Source organism: Dendropsophus ebraccatus, chromosome 6 (genome assembly GCF_027789765.1).
Source record: "Dendropsophus ebraccatus isolate aDenEbr1 chromosome 6, aDenEbr1.pat, whole genome shotgun sequence".
In the NCBI taxonomy this organism is placed as follows: Eukaryota; Metazoa; Chordata; class Amphibia; order Anura; family Hylidae; genus Dendropsophus; species Dendropsophus ebraccatus.
This window is the reverse complement of record NC_091459.1, coordinates 11,069,402-11,086,709: the sequence shown is the minus strand read 5'-3', so window position 1 is coordinate 11,086,709 and position 17,308 is coordinate 11,069,402. Positions and strand designations below refer to the sequence as shown.

The window sequence follows — 17,308 nt, the reverse complement described above, 5'->3', positions numbered from 1 at the left end:
AATCTGCTGCGGGTCAAACCGACGCGTTTCGCACGCATGCGCGCTTAGTCCTGGTATAATGCACACTTGCTACACACATGATTAAAAACAGAAAGCAGCCTATCAGGTGAGGTGTATGGTTCCTTTGTACTCAGGTGAAAGGCAGCTCGACATGATTGAGAGAGGGAGGAGGGAGAGTCGGTATGGCAAACCAGTGTGGTGAACGAGTGGAAATATATGTGGATATATTAAATTCGGCGGTGCACCAGTCAGTGGCTCAAACAGATATGATCATAGTACTTAAACCATAAATAAAATAAATTAAATTAAATCAAGGGTTGTACATGAATGATCAGGTGTACCTGGGGGAACAGATGGAGGCATGTGCACGTGTTTGTAAATGTATGTGTGCCCAACTAACGATAAAATAAGATATATGATATAATAGAAAAATTGATTGTACTATGTAAAGGCAATATGAAAATGCAGAAACATAAGGCAAGAAACTAGTAGGTATAGTGATATAGAAGATCATTCTTAAAATTCAATCCATTTGGAAAGCGAGTATTCAGCTTGAAGATATACTCCGCCTCCTTATGTAGGAGGAGTTGTTGTCTGTTGCCTCCTCTCATTGGATTTTCTACTATCTTGATACCATAGAATGTGAATGAGGACATGTTGTTGCGGTGTACGTCAATGAAATGTTTGACTGCACCAGATGAGCTTGTGATATGTCCTTTCTTAATATCTGTTATGTGTTCACTGATTCTCCTCTTAAGTTTACGTATAGTGCACCCTACATATTTTAAACGGCATGATGTGCATTCTATTATGTAGATGACATGATCACTTTCACAGTTGATGTTATCCATGATTCTATATGTATGTGTATTCTCACTGTTGGTGTAAATTTTGGTTGTGAGCATATATCTGCACATATTACATCTTGGCAGGCTACATCTGTGATTGCCCGATTTATTATGTGATGTGTTAGAATTCAGAGGTGGCAATGCACTGGGGGAAAGCTGATCACCCAGTGTGCGTCCCTTACGTGCCACACAACGAATACCTCTGTCTAAGATGTCACTTAGTGTGGGGTCTTGCCGTAGGATGTTAAGATTTTTCATGAGGATATCAGTGATGTGCTTATATTCGGTGGAGAACCGTGTGGAAAAAGTTATAGGGATATCCCTATCACTCTGGTTGGTTTTGTTCTTATCCCGTAATAGGGTGGTTCTTGTTTTGTTGGAAGTTATTTTGAGAGCCCTGTTCAAATGAGTGCGCTTGTAACCTCGTTCCATCATGCGTTTGCATGCTTCTGTGGTTTGTAATTTGCATATGATGGTAGAGGAACAAGCGCGTTTCACTCGTGTTAATTCGCCTACTGGAATCGATCTAATAGTGTGAGCCGGATGGCTACTAGTTGCATGTAAAAGTGTGTTGCCCGCCGTGGGCTTTCTATATAGCGACGTATCCACTTTCATAGTAGTAAAGTTAGCTGTAAGCATTATATCAAGAAATGGAATACATGTAGGATGAAACTGATGAGTGAATTGTAAATTATTATCATTGTTGTTGATATATTGCACAAAATCTTCAATGCTCTCCCTTCCCCCCTGCCACACGACGAGCACGTCATCAATATAACGTCCGTACCAACGTATGGCAGGGGAGAAGGGGTTAGAGTGACAGAAAATGTATCTCTCCTCCCACCATGCCACGAACAGGCCTGCCAGCATAGGTGAAAATTTGGCTCCCATAGGAGCACCTCTTATCTGGAGAAAAAACTCACCATTAAAGGAAAAGTAATTATGTTTCAATAGGTAAGAGGTGCAGTCAAGAATGAATTCACGTAGCTCGAAGCTATATGTGCTATAACGGTACAGATGATGGGCAAGTGCTAGGAGGGCCTGTTCGTGGGGAATGGAGGAGTATAAGGCAGAAATATCACAACTGAGCCACATAAAATTGTCATGCCAGTCAAAGTCATCAAATGCACGCAACACACTGCTGCTGTCTTTAAGGTAACCTGGAGTTCTGGTGACAAGGGGCTGTAGTAACCCATCCACCCATGCGCATAATTTTTCTCCCAAAGAGCCCACACCAGAAATGATGGGGCGCAGAGGTGGAGGGGAAACCCCCTTGTGCACCTTTGGTAAACCGTAAAAGACTGCTGTTAAAGGAAAATCTGGAATGAGATTAGAGGCATCTTTTTCATTCAGGATGCCAAGGGCAATGCCCTCTTGTATTAAAGCACAAAGTTCCGGTTTGTAGATAGCAGTTGGATCCCCAGGTAATTTCCTGTATGTGTCCTGATCCAGAAGTATATTATCAGCTAGTTGTACATATAGATCTCTGTCCATCAGAACTATCTTCCCGCCCTTGTCGGCCATTTTTATGATAAGCTGTGGATTGCTACTGAGTTTCTTAATGGCCTCTCGTTCCTTAGGGGTGGCATTGGGCATGAATGGCTTTGTGCGCATGGTGTCATAGAGCCTCTTAAGATCCCGTTCCATTGTGAATTGGAAAGTGTCCAGAGCTTCTACTCTTGATTTGTATGGGTAATAGGCTGGATTCGTGTGTGGCATGGAGGCATAATGGATAGACTGGTTTTCTGTTGTTCCACTTTCATATTGTAAATCTAGGAGTTCTACCAGATTAACCTGTTCGTCAAAGAGTAGGTTGCCAAATTCATTGCTGGAAGCCATACGTGGCTGGAGTACAGACTTGGGGGTATGTTCCTGCATATGGAAATGTCTTTTGACGGTGAGTAGTCTGGCTAGTCTGTTGATATCCATTAAAGTGTCAAACAGATTGAAGTGGCACATGGGAACAAAGGACAAGCCTTTGGAAAGTATATTAATGTCCTCTTGTGTAAGTGACACTGAAGATAGATTGATTATGTTATCATTAATGGGCTCTTCCTGTGATGTATGTGAACGTGGGCTGACAGTTAACGTTTCTTCCCTTTCGTGGTTTTTTTGGGGGTTTTTCTTGGATTTGTGTTTCCTTCCCCCTCGTCTGATCCGTTTTTTGACGTTGGTTCATCACCATCCCGACTATTGGTATGTGTTTGTCTCAAGGATGTGGCTTGTTGTCGTGTAGGTTGAGAACTACGTGCACCCTCCTTGCTCTTAGTGTAATAGTTATTTTTACGTGTTCTGGTGGTTGGTTCCTCTGTACTTGTATCTGATGTGAGGTCATAATCCGACTCTTCTGATCTCTCAGATTCCATTGAGGAGAAGCTGACATGTGTGTTCTCACGTGATTTAGTTTGTGGGTTTTTCTTGAGAATGGAACGTGGTTTATAGGTACGGTAACGCTTCCAAGTGTAGACCTGGTTCAAGGAATAATCTTCATTGTCCCGCTGAAATTTACTTTTTTTTACGGACACAATGTAGTTTTCCATCTCTTGAATTTTTTGTTTCATCTTGGAGTTTAACTCCTCATATTCTGCGGTACCTGAAAAAACCTGGAGAGACACTTTGGTCTCCTCTAATTGGGCTTTAACCTCCACAAGTTTTTTCTGTTCATATTTAGTAATGAGACGAATCAGTCTGAGAGAGCATTCAGTTAATGCTTCTTCCCATTCTGATTGGAATTCATCACAGAAAATAGTTGTGGAGTTCTTGTAAATTCGGAGTCCTCTGGGGATCATATTTTTATCTAGGTATGTTTTTAATGTGCTGTAGTCCCACCACAGTTTGAGCTCTTGAATACATAGCTTTTCCCATTTTTGGAACAATGTCTTGCATTCTGGGTTGAGCTCTCCAAGAAGATCAAACACCATGGTGAGCTTACGTTCCCGTTCCTCTTCTATGTTGGAGGCCCCAGGTGTATCAGAGGGATTTATGTTGGGGCTTTCAGTGAGTCCGCTGGCTAATGTAGCCATATTGCGGTTTAATAGCATAGGTCAGATTCAGACTCAGTGGAAATGTCAGAGCTGCGTTTTCCTTATATGTAGGAGATAATAGGTGTTACCAAATGTAACTATCTGTGACCAGGTGATTGAGCATTGAATGTAACTAATATCCCGGGGAGCTAATGTGGTATTTGAAAGGTAGTTCTCGATAACCCAATATTGTCCGCGGGAGAATGTATTCATAGGAGGGAGTTTTGACTAGGAAACAGCTGTAGTATAAACAAGTAGTAAAGTGGATATAGTCAGCTCACCTCAATAAATCTGCTCTGGTCACAGTTAAAAATATGTATGTTACTGCCATAGAGACAAGAAACTCGAAGACAAATTCTAGGAGGTAGGGAAAAATAAATAACAATACAGTCTTCCTAAGAGGCCCTGGAATTTGAATAACCACAATTTTAATCCAAGTATCTACTAAAAAGGCAAGTGTGTCAGTGAAGACCTGGAACTTAAGACAATATTTATGCCAAGCATGATGGACATTTGTTAAGGATCCAAAGTGGGAAAAAGCCCAGTTTCACATCAGATAATTTTATTTTAAAAATGTAATGTTTCAAGTTTGACCCATTTTTTCAAATTTCTATTTTGATTTTTTTTACAAAGTTAATTTGAATTTGTGATAAGTGTTAAATGGAACCTCTTAAATATAGAGCTTACAAGGAAATCCAATATTACAAGGAAAGAGCAATATAAAAATAGTTTTTAGGCTTAGGCACCTAGTAGGCTCTGGAGAAAACTCTCCTCCAGAGGGGCTGTAAGTTTTTAACAGAGGAGACACTGCTACAGGAGGTGTGATAACATTGATGCCCCTTTAAGAAGTGGCACAGACACTCCAGTGGTTCAATGCTGGTATGTAACATCATCTGCTGCCTTGAAAATGCTTGTAAACAATTATTTTAAATACAATATACAATATAATACATCAGTTTAGCCAGATACAAGACAAATACAGGTTTGAGGTTGCTAACAAGTTTAGACCCGCTCTGGTTCCCTTTTTTTTAATTGACACACTAGCCAAGACTGAGAAAAGTTTGTGGTCACTGACCAAATTAGACACACTCTAGTTCCCATTATTCACTACAGACTCTTTTTTTTCTTCAATAAACTAGCCAACACTGTTTTAGTCTACCCATAGTCTTTTAGTCTTTCCATTAGTTCAGCTGTATTATTTTCCTGTTTCATGTCATTTTTATTTGTAAGACGCATGACAAGAATATGAAAGGGCCCCCAACTGTTTTCCATTAGCCCAGCTGTGTTAGTGTCATGCAGCTTAGATTTTTTATTTTTTTTGCAATACACTTAGAAAATATTTGTTATTGGCTTCCGACTATTAATAATGACAATTGTTGTTCAATTTAAGGAAGAACCCTTTGGGTGTTTTTGGTTTACAGACAACCCAACTATGTTACTTGCCTCCTACTTTTCACAATATGTGTTTCAATTTACAGAATTATCCTTTGTTTGTCATTTGCCTCATAGGGATTTTTGCCTTCCTCTGAATCAACACAGCAGGGTTTCTCTAGGTTGAACTTGATGGTCTCTTATCTTCTTTCAACCTTATTAACTATGTTTCTATGCAACCCAACTATGTTATTGGCCCTCGACTTTCACAATGAGCACAACTGTTGTTCAGTTTAAAGAACCCTTTCATTTTTAATTTGAAGAAAACCAAATTATTTATCCAGCGGTCATCTTTTAACAATAAGCACAATTATGGTTGACTATATGACTGGCCCCCGTCCCTTTTCAAATATCCCAGCTGTGGTAATTCTCATACAGCATACACTTTTTTGGAAATACACTAGCGAAGACCCCCCCCCCCCCCCTTCTCCTGTCTCAATTACATTCTGGCAGCTACTAACTCCTCAGCTCAGACAATCCTACTGTTTTAGAACACTTCTTCAGGACTTTTATCCCTGCCTGCAATTAGCATCCCTTCTCTGGGATGAACAGAGGTCTGAGCCTGTGGACATTTTCACTCACTGCTTATGCCGAACCTTCCGCATTTGATTCCCGATGCCTTCCCGGTCCGTAAGGAAGAAGGAGACAGCGCGCGTACAGCCTGGAATTCCGGCACTCAACCTAGGTAATAGGCTCTATCCCGGAATTCCAGGCAGTGCCCGGGCTTTCTCCTACCTCCCCACAGATCGGGAAGGCATCGGGAATCAAATGCGGAAGGTCCGGCAAGGTTCAAGTTCAATAGAACCTAAGGTTTTCCGATGTTTAAACCTCCATACTTATGTTCCACACTGATGTTCTCATCCACTAGCCCAGCACACCAGCACAGTCAACCCCACTGTTGTCACAGTTAGAAAAGTTTTGTGACCCACCTAGTTCTCCCTGCCTGCAGCGTCAAAATCTCTCTACACTAAGCAACAGGAGAATGGCAGCAGGATTTGTGACCATCGTTATTATACACCAGGGTCACATGTCCCGCCTGCCAAATGTCATTCTTGCCAGGGCAATGGTGGCCTGTACCAGCTTGCTGATTGGCTCCTGAGCTTGTTGTATTTCTCAGAACAACAGATATAGAAACAGATGTGTTACTGTTTGTGTATGGGTTTGTGTGCTTGAACATGTGCGCTCATGCATGATCTAGAACTTTTGAGTTCTCTCATGCCTAGCAATAACTTTTGAAGACCACTTTCCACCATTAGATGCTGACAGATTTGATTACTTTCGTGTGCCTTATTGCTTACGCTGGGATTAAGGGCACTTTGGCGTGCATTTCACCTTCTACTTGGCCATACTTGGACCTGGTTCCACTGTGCTGTTGGACCCCATCACATTTGGCACTCCTGGTTTAGATGACTAAAAGCAACAAAACATTTAGGTTTTAGGAAGTGTAGGGTTCAATGCCATTAACTTTAGTGGTCTAGGGATGAAGAGGGGGTTAAAAATTAGATCATTTTAGCGTAGTGTCATGTTCTGACAAGTGTTGAGCAGACTTGCCGTACTCTTTGGATTCAGCAACGTTCTCTGAACCCAAATGCTCAACACTTGACTCCAGGCGGCTGGAGAAGTTGGATGCCAGCCTAAGACTGCCAAGAAAACATTAATACATTCTAAGGCTATGTTCACACCATCAAAATAATGGCCATTTTTAGTATGCCTCTGAACATTATGCCAGATTTACTAACGCTCTTAGTAAATCCAGCCAGCCTGACGTGGACGCTCCAAAGTAGAGATGATCGAACATCGCAAAATCGTAGGTTTAATCGAACTCAAACATTCTCAAACCTGCCGCAATTGATTGCTGATGCCTTCTCGCTCCGTGCGGAAGCAGGAGTGTGCCCGGGGACCGCCTGGAATTCCGGGATTCAGCCTAGGTAATAGGCTAAATCCCAGAATTCCAGGCGGTCCCCGGGCACTCTCCTCCTTCCCCACGGACCGGGAAGGCATCAGCAATCAATTGCGGCAGGTTTGAGAATGTTTGAGTTTGATCGAACCTACAATTTTCCAATGTTCAATCATCTCTACTCCAGAGCAGGCATAGATTTTTTTTTTACAGCTATAAATACAAAGCTCCTCTATATTAACACGCAGCTCTGCAACATAAGCATGCATGCACAGTTCTGCTGCATACATACACACAGCTCTGCTATATCAACATACAGCTTTGCAACATTATTATACACACAACTCTTCTATATCAACACATACACCTCAGCTAAATACATAGTTATATATATACACACAAACACATTTATTTTATTGCAGTCATGTTTCTGTTACAACAAGCAAGGATAACGTCCATACGTCTGTAACGTTTTGAGGAACTCGAGAATGCTTGAGAAAGAGGGCAGAGTTCCTCGAAATGTCGCAGACAAGTTTGGACGTTATCCATTTAAACGCTATTCGTGAATTGCAGCTGGTATTTCTAATCTATGTGGACTTTGATCTGCTTGTCCTACGTGCGCGAATATGAAAGGATTTGTGTCCTATTCACGACAGCTACCTTCAGTGCACCATGGTGATGTATATGCAGCTGTTTAATACATGGAATGGGAGATACTGTAGTTTACAGCAATGTATTTTATGGTGTTGTGCGTTCATTGGTTGGTCCAAGTACCGGCTAACAAGTGCCATTTCACACGCTTAAGTGAGGTTGGACCGCAGCATGGCTGAATAGCTGTGTTTGGCATTGGAGCTTTACAGGTACACAGTTCTTATGGTAAAGAAAGCGTGCACACTTATTTTTGAGCTATGTCCATGCTTTTGCCAACAGAAGCGTTTCTTTATTTAAAGAAGAATAAAAAACTGTTGGTCGTGTTTTTACTTAATTTAAGTCCATAAAACACACCTATTCAGTAAATCTGTCTCATTTGTGTTTCAGATTGTTGCAAATTCATGGGGAACCAAATGGGGTGAAAACGGATATTTCCGAATTGTTCGAGGAGAAAATGAATGTGGAATTGAAAGATTGATAATAGGAGCTTGGTGTCACATCACAGGATGAAAACAGGACTTCTTTAACTTTACATTTCATGTTTCACATCATGTAATGTTACGTTGAGGATTCAATCATTAAAATAATTGGCTAGTGCAAGACTTAGGTTGGGTTCATGCACTGTAAATTTAAAAAAAAAAAAAACTACTGCGAAAAAGGCATAGCAGTCATCTTTTTAATTTACACATTATTTGATCTAAAAAAAAAAACTGTCACCTTTAGGCTATGTTCACACAACGTCAAAATTAATGAAAAGGCGGCCGATTTTCATATTTAAACAAACGTCCGTTTTTACCGTGATTTAACTGGCTGCAATGGCAATGCATTGAAGTCAATGGGAAGACGGACGTCCAATGCACACAATGCATTGAATAACGGACGTTTTTGCCGCGGGGGTCAAAATAATGAACTTGATCATTATTTCCGGACGTCTTTTGCAAGCAGCAGACTTTTTTTTATTAGTAGTCCACGCACAGTTTTCCTTTTGTCACTGTTCTTTCTCAGTCTTTACTATTAAATTCAAGGAACTTTTCAATTAAGGGGAATTAGTAACCCCAAACTAGAATAATGTACAAACACCAGTCATTGCACTAAGGGGAGGCCGGGCTGCTAAATAACGTCCATTATTTTAGGCTCAAAATAACGGACGTCATTTTAAACAGAGCTGAAAAAATGTTGTGTGAACATAGCCTTATACCTATGTCATGGCTGTTTAACCTAAATCAGGAGTTGGTTGACAACAACAAAAGTCTTTTTTGGCCCGTTTGACTTTTCGGGCGTCCATCATTTGGAGGCCAAATAACGACCGCTATTTTTGACATCACGGACGTAATTTAAAAAAACAGACGTTATTTTGCCTCAAAATGACTAACGTCCAAAAAGACGGCCGTCAAACAGCCAAAAGAAGACATTGTGTGAACCTAGACAACAGGTGCACATCTTTCCATTATAGTTTTTGTCTGTTGGTTGGTGTGTGAACATATTAGTAAATTAAACTCTGCTGACTTTTTACAATCAAGTATATGTTTGTAATAGTTGATTGCATGTAAAAACATTCATTGCTTCACTAATTACATATATATATGTTAGTTTTTAGTCTGTTTAATTCGCCAAAGTCTTATCGATTTTATATGAATGTATTAATGTGAGTTAACCTGAATTGTACAAATACTATTAAATTAAGCAGAAGATTTTATGTCAGACCAACCTATCCAGTTTATAAGAATTAAGATTTTCATTAACTTTAAAGTTTCTTCATAATTTATTATTTCTTTCATTTAATAAAATTATATAGAAGAAATTCTACAATATCTTTTCTTCTTTTATGTCTCACATTACTGTCAAAAGAAAGAGTTGAAAAGTGGGTGTCATTTGAATGTTTACGTAACCATTATTATAGACTTTCTTTCATCTAGTGGTAACCATAAAAAAGTGACACATGAGATCACTCTGATATGTACGCTTCCAATCTTGTTTTCTAAAGCATATGAATGCAAATGTAAAATAATAAAAAAAATGAAAGTACAATAAGGCTTAGTAAAGCGATATGACAGTTGTTTCAACCAACAATAGCAAAGGAATGAACAAATGAAAAAAAATTTTCAATAATTTTACTTTGTTCCATGGATTAAAATTAAGATTTTGTTTAAAAAGATTAACCCTTTAGCGACGGATGATGGGTTTACCCATCATGCCACCAATAAGAGGGTACAGGGAAGCCCTTTCTGTAGTGGGTCACTCCCGGCTGCTATCAGAAGCTGGAAACGGCGGCTAATAGACCCTTATTAGCCATAATCATTTACATGCTGCTTTTAAAACTGAAAGTGGCATTTAAATGGCATTAAGAACCCATCAGTGGTGATCCAGTGGCCGTATTGCCACTCCCGTAATATGACTGCTGCAAGGTGATCCGTCATTCTTACTGGCCAGGGCCTAAACAATGCTCTGATGCAGTCCCTTGCTTGACCATTGCTTCAGGCTTCCATACCATAGGTCAATCCAGTACATACAAATTACTGTAAAAAAAAAAAAAAAAAAGTTTTATAGTAACCAAATTTGTTGAATTACAACAATTTAAACCAAAAAGTGACTTGGGACCTTCCTATTTTTTATAATAACCAGGCAGGCCTTTCCTAGCCAAACAGTACTAGTCTGCCATAACCCCAGACTAGTAGCGCCATTTTTTTGACTCTCTGGGACCAATGGTTCTTCCCAGTATTCTTGTGGCAGTGGGTATTGGGTTGATAATGCAAGGGTTAGTGTTAGACGAGTTTTGGGATAACACTAAACCCCTACTTAGTAATAAATATTGTCCATCAGAGGGCTTCCATTACTAGGTATGTAAATGAGTAAAAAAAAAAAATGAAAGACAAGAAAGCATTAAACATTTTTTTTTATTGAAATATAAACACCTTCACACCCCCTTTCTTACCATTTTATCAAAAACTAAATCCTTTGGTTATCAAGGTAGTCCACCAAATATGACAAAGTCCTTTAGACACTGGTACAAAACAAAGATTGAAAAAGAAAGAACATTAGTAAGTAAAAGGATCTCTTCCCTGCTGCACTACCGACTGTGGCTGCTGTGTGCATTTTTGACCTGCAGATGGGACCTGGACTTGCCAGCGCAGTGGGGAAGAGCACCTGCAAAGTACTGAAAGATTGTGTTCTCACAGTGCATTTTTTACATAAACGCAAAGCTTTACACTAACCACTCTCTACTCCTGACTGTATTACATCTTCCTCTGCACTGCAGCGTCTAGTGATCCTGTGATGTCACTAGAGGCTACAGTGCTACTGAAGACACAGGCACAAACAGGGAAGGGTACTACTGAGACAAACACCCATCATTTTGTCAGGTGTTCTGCCTCTCTACTGTCAGGTCCCCAGGTGGTTTATCATAAAAAGGAATAAGAGGTAACAATGTCAATACACCATATCACATGCTTCTAAGATGACATAATCATGATCAGTTTATTTTAATAATTTTTACTGTATACCTTGTATGTGTAGCAGGACAATAGTTTTCATACACTTTTTTTTAGACATATTAAGCAAAAAAAGCATTTGACAGATTATTAAGTAAACACTTTATAATAAATCCTATGCTGGTGGCTTGGTTATATAAAGCTTCTATCTTTTGAAAAGCTCTATAAAATAAAAGGCATTCTAAATGTCTTGAGTTGACACATTTCATATAGTCTTTAGATGCAGGAAACAAAAAGATGTACAAGAAGTTATGAAATGTTTCATGTTTTTCTTTAAAGTGGTAACAATTTGCTTGTTTTTACGTATTGATTTTTTTTATCCTCAGAGACCATGGATCATGGGGAGAGTAGAATTAACTAGATTTGCATTTCCAGGGAAATACATAGTGCTTGAAAAGAGCGCCCCTTTACCAGTGACTTCCATTTAACTTTAATCCTGGGTGCCGTCCCTTTAAGAGCGACGTGGGTCCCATCCCTTTAAGAGCAACTTGGCTCCCATCCCTTTAAGAGCGACATGGGTCCCTTTAGGAGCGACCTGGGTCACTTTAAGAGCGACGTGGGTCCCTTCGCTCTTGAAGGGACCCAGGTCACTCTTAACGGAACCCAGGTCGCTCTTAAAGGGACCCAGGTCGCTCTTAAAGGTACCTAGGTCACTCTTAAAGGGTCCCAGGTCGCTCTTAAAGGTACCCAGGTCACTCTTAAAGGGACCCAGGTCTCTCTTAATGGAACCCATTTCGCTCTTAAAGGGACCCAGATCACTCTTAAAGGGACCAATTTCACTCTAAAAGGGCCCCAGGTCGCTCTTAAAGGGCCCCCGTTGCACTTAAAGGGACCCAAATGGCTTTTAAAGGGACCCAGGTCGCTCTTAACCCTTTGAGGACCAGGCCCAAAATGACCCAGTGGACCGCGCAAATTTTGATCTTAGTGCTTTCGTTTTTCCCTCCTCCCCTTCTAAGAGCTCTAGCACTCTCAGTTTTCTATCTACAAGCCATGTAAGTGCTTGTTTTTTACAGGAATAGTTGTACTGTGTAATGGCGTCATTCATTTTACCATAACATGTATGATGGAATTCCAAATATATTATTTATGAAGATATAAATTGGTGAAATCGCAAAAAAGAATGCAATATTGTAACGTTTGGGGGGTTCCTGTGTCTACGTAATGCACTATATGGTAACAGCGACATGACACTATTATTCTATAGGTCAGCCCGAACACAACCATATGCAGGTTACACAGTTTCTCTAATGTTATATATTTTTTTTTTTATGAAATCCGTTTTTTTGCCAATTAAATATTAATAAAATGGGCCTATTGTGACGCTTATAACGGTTTTATTTTTTCACCTATGGGGCTGTATGGGGTGTCATTTTTTCCGCCATGATCTCTAGTTTTTATTAATACCATATTTGTGAAGATCGGACGTTTTGATCACTTTTTATTGATTTTTTTTAATATATAATGTAACATAAAATCGGTAATCTGCGCACTTTTTCCCCTCTTTTCGTGTACGCCGTTTACCGGTCGCAATGACGCTTGTTATATTTTAATAGATCGGACAATTACGCACGCTACGGTATATTATATGTTTATCTATTTATTCATTTTTATATGTTTTATTTATATAATGGGAAAGGGGGGTGATTTAGACTTTTATTGGGGGAGGGGTTTTGGGGTAGTGTGTTAGTGTTTTGAACTTTTTTTTTTTTACACTTTTGAAGTCCCTTTGGGGGACTTCTACATTCACTAGTTTGATTTTTACACTGATGAATGCTATGCCATAGGCATAGCATTGATCAGTGTTATCGGCGCTCTGCTCATTGAGCCTGCCTGTGCAGGCTCAGTGTAGCAGATCGCCGATCGGACCGCACGGAGGCAGGTAAGAGACCTCCAGCAGTCCGTTTTACCGATCGGGACCCCCGCAGTCACACTGCGGGGGTCCCTATCGGTAAGTGACAGGGGACTCCCCCTGTCACTTACACTTAAACGCTGCGGTCGCGCCGCGATCGCGGCGTTTAAGGGGTTAATGCCACGCGGCAGCGCGATCGCTGCAGCGTGTCATTACCGGTGAGGTCCCGGCTGCTCACTGCAGCCGGCCCCCACCTCCTATGAAGCGCGCTCCGCTCCGGAGCGCGCTTCATAGCGGGAATAACACCCATGACGTAAGGTTACGTCATGGGTCGTCTGGGGACAGACTTCCATGACGTAACCCTACGTCCAGGGTCGTCTAGGGGTTAAAGGGACATATTTCGCTCTTAAAGTGACCCAGGTCGCTCTTAAAGGGACCCAGGTTGCTCTTAAAGGGACCAATTTCACGCTTAAAGGGACCAATTTCGCTCTTAAAGGGACCCAGGTCGCTCCTAAAAGGACCAATTTTGCTCTTAAAGGGACATATTTCGCTCTTAAAGGGACATATTTCGCTCTTAAAGGGACATATTTTGCTCTTAAAGGGACCCAGGTCGCTCTTAAAGGGACCCATTTTGCTCTTAAAGGGACCCAGATCGCTCTTACAGGGACCCATTTTGCTCTTAAAGGGACCCAGATTGCTCTTAAAGGGACCCAGGTCGCTCTTAAAGGGACCCAGGTCGCTCTTAAAAGGACCCATTTTGCTCTTAAAGGGACATATTTTGCTCTTAAAGGGACATATTTCGCTCTTAAAGGGATATATTTTGCTCTTAAAGGGACATATTTCGCTCTTAAAGGGACATATTTTGCTCTTAAAGGGACCCAGGTCGCTCTTGAAGGGACCCATTTCGTTCTTAAAGGGACCCATTTCGCTCTTAAAGGGACCCAGATCGCTCTTAAAGGGACCCAGATCGCTCTTAAAGGGACCCATTTCACTCTTAAAGGGACCCAGGTTGCTCTTAAAAGGACCCATTTTGCTCTTAAAGCGACATATTTCGCTCTTAAAGGGACCCAGGTCGCTCTTAAAGAGACATATTTTGCTCTTAAAGGGACATATTTCGCTCTTAAAGGGACCCAGGTCGCTCTTAAAGGGACATATTTTGCTCTAGAAGGGACCCAGGTTGCTCTTAAAGGGACTAATTTCGCTCTTAAAGGGACCTTGGTCGCTCTTGAAGGGACATATTTCGCTCTTAAAAGGACCCAGGTCGCTCTTAAAAGGGACCCGGGCCGCTCTTAAAGGGACCTTGGTCACTCTTGAAGGGACATATTTCGCTCTTAAAAGGACCCAGGTAGCTCTTAAAAGGGACCCGGGCCGCTCTTAAAGGGACCCAGGTCGCTCTAGCGACATGGGTCTCTTTAAGAGCGACATGGGCCCCATACCTTTTGGAGTGTCCCATCCGTTTAAGAGCAACTTGGGTCTCGTCCCTTTAAGAGCGACTTGGATCCCTTTAAGAGCTACATAGGACCCTTTAAGAGCGACTTGGGTCCCGTCCCTTTAAGAGCGACATGGCTCCCGTCCCTTTAAGAGCAACTTGGGTCCCTTTAAGAGCGACATGGCTCCCGTCCCTTTAAGAGAGACTTGGGTCCCTTTTAGAGCGACTTGCGTTCCTTTAAGGGTGACCTGGGTCCCTTTAAGAGCGATCTGAGTACTTATAATGGTAAAGATCATTGCTCGGTTACCATGACAATCTTACTCATGTCGGGGAGACAAAATCGTTAAGGACCTTCCATATATTACATCTTCTATTGGCCAATAGTGGACATGTGACTGTGGATGGTGTGATACATTGCATGACGAGACCTTAGAGTTCCTATTGGCTGCTATATTTCAGCTATTTGCATATGTGCTGTGATTGGCTGTTAGCGGTTAGAGTGTGGCCATTATTTGCAATGGGCCATTATTTTATATTATATTTTTCTTAAAAACGACAAATCCGATCGAAACGAAAAATAGATAGCACACCACACACCGCCGAGGGCTTCGAAACGCAGTTTGAACGGAGTGTGTGCACAAAGCGGTTCGGGCTGTATTACGCGCAGAAAAATGGCTTGAAGAAGAAGAAGAAGAATACGGATTACAATATAGTGCTTTTCAAGCACTATAATTATTTTATGATAGTGGTGGACAGTGGCTTATAGTAATTACTGATAGCCTGTTCATCCAGTAGTTTAAGGTTATAAAGGGTTTGATATTGATATCTAATATCTGTAGTCATTTAGAATGGTTGTGGATTAAAATAGAATAACCAACAGATTTTTTTTTTTTTTTTTAATCCAGCATATTACTGAAGAATTTTAAGATTGTCCAGACCAGTCACTCAGAAAACAGGGTAAAAGACACAGACAGTGGACTCTGAGCTCTGTCCATTGATCCCGCCTGCTTGCTGCAATCTGCCCTAAATGGCAGCGAGCAACTGGGCAACTGTCCCTAGCCTGGATATGAGAAACAAATAAAAAAGACAAAACACACAAACACAATGAAGGGGAGTCGACAGTCCGGGTCAAAACAATCAAGTAGGGCAGTGCAAAAACAGAACCCAAAAACAAGGTCAAGACGCAAAAGGAATAGGTCGGGGCTGGCTGCAATCAAGAATAGTCAAAGATCAACGTCGGAGTAGCGAGATAATAGCAAAGACGCAAAAGCAGGCAAAAGGCAAGATCAATAACCGGCTAGGTACAGGCAGGCACATAGCGATTAAATAGGAGACCAGGATTCCGGTCCAGAAGGTGTTTGGAACACAGACAGAACAGAAATAGCAAAGGGAATGGAGAACCCAAATGTCAATCAAAACCAAATCAGAGGTTTACCATAAAGTGTCCGGAAGAAACTCAGCAGAGCAGACACGGGTGGGAAAGGGAAAACATTTTGCCACTGGGATTTTTGACCATTCTGCAACGCTCAAGCCCCTTCAAGTTAACGGTTTCCGCTGTTGAATAGCAATGCCAAGTCTGTCCACAGAGTTTGAAACTGCTGTATACTATCTTGTTTCCGCGAAATTAAGACATCTTCTGGAAATAAGACCTGGTAGAGGTTATGCTGAATTGCTAAACATAAGCCCCCCCCCCCTAAAGTAAGACCCAGCAAAGTTTTTGTTTGGAAGCATGCCCGCTGAAAACAACACCAGGGCATGCAGCTGGGATTCTTTTTAGCTTGCCAACTTCACTGCCCATTGCAGAGCAGCTGCATGCAGGATATGAAGACCGTCACCTGCCGCCAACCCCAATGTTTTCTTCCCCACTGTCACTTGTAAATGTGCAGGCAAGGCATCAAGAGGCCTGTCCCCTGCTGCCACCCACGTTGTTCCCTAGCACCAGATGTAGAGCTGCACACAGTCTGCCATTATCCCGTCGCCTGCCACCTTACCGTACGCTGCCCCTGCTGTTCTGTACAAATGTGGGCTCCCCCTGGTGGCCGGAACACTCTGTCCCTGCTCTGTATGGGATATATGTTACATATGAATTCTTCTTCATGGAAAAATAAGACATCCCCTGAAAATAAGACCTAGCTCATCTTTGGGAGCAAAAATTAATATAAGACACTGCCCTATTTTTGGGCAAAAACGTTATTTATTGCTTCGATATGCCTTATAACCTATTGGATACTGCCTGGTTTTCTTATTGGAATATAAATTGTTTTGCATAGTACATAGTACTATGTGTCATTTATTAGGAATTCAGTGAAAATCATGATGAAATGACTTATGATAAAATGTTCCCCAGCTTAACTTCTAAATATTCTTGTAAATGAAGCAATAACTTATCCTTCTCACCAATTTAGTACTGAATGAAATACATTTGCAGGTGCAGTTAATGTGCAGAATACCACAAGTCCAAGGTAAACGGCCACCGGGCGCTCATTTACCACTAATAACTCACAACTTGCAATATGAACAGTTTTTCTTCAAAAACTTCTTGCTGTTACAGTTTAGTAATTTGGAGTCTCCTACTTGTTCTTTCATTTATGTAATTATTTGATACTTTGTGAGCAATGTTCTTTCCTTAGCAACCATAGAACTTTCATGGTGCTACCAGCTTTTGACTGAATAATTCACAGCATAAACCACT

At 41.2% G+C, this 17,308-nt stretch overlaps 1 protein-coding gene across 1 annotated transcript in view; it reads left to right on the top strand.

The window, feature by feature from the left end:
- TINAG (tubulointerstitial nephritis antigen) overlaps window positions 1–9,651 on the top strand; it is a 42,079-nt gene extending 32,428 nt beyond the window's left edge. The window contains exon 11 of the mRNA XM_069974504.1: window positions 8,238–9,651. Within this exon, the coding sequence (XP_069830605.1) occupies window positions 8,238–8,360 (123 nt within the window). The 3' untranslated portion in view covers window positions 8,361–9,651. The remainder of the gene's footprint in view (window positions 1–8,237) is intronic.
- Window positions 9,652–17,308: the final 7,657 nt, after the last annotated feature.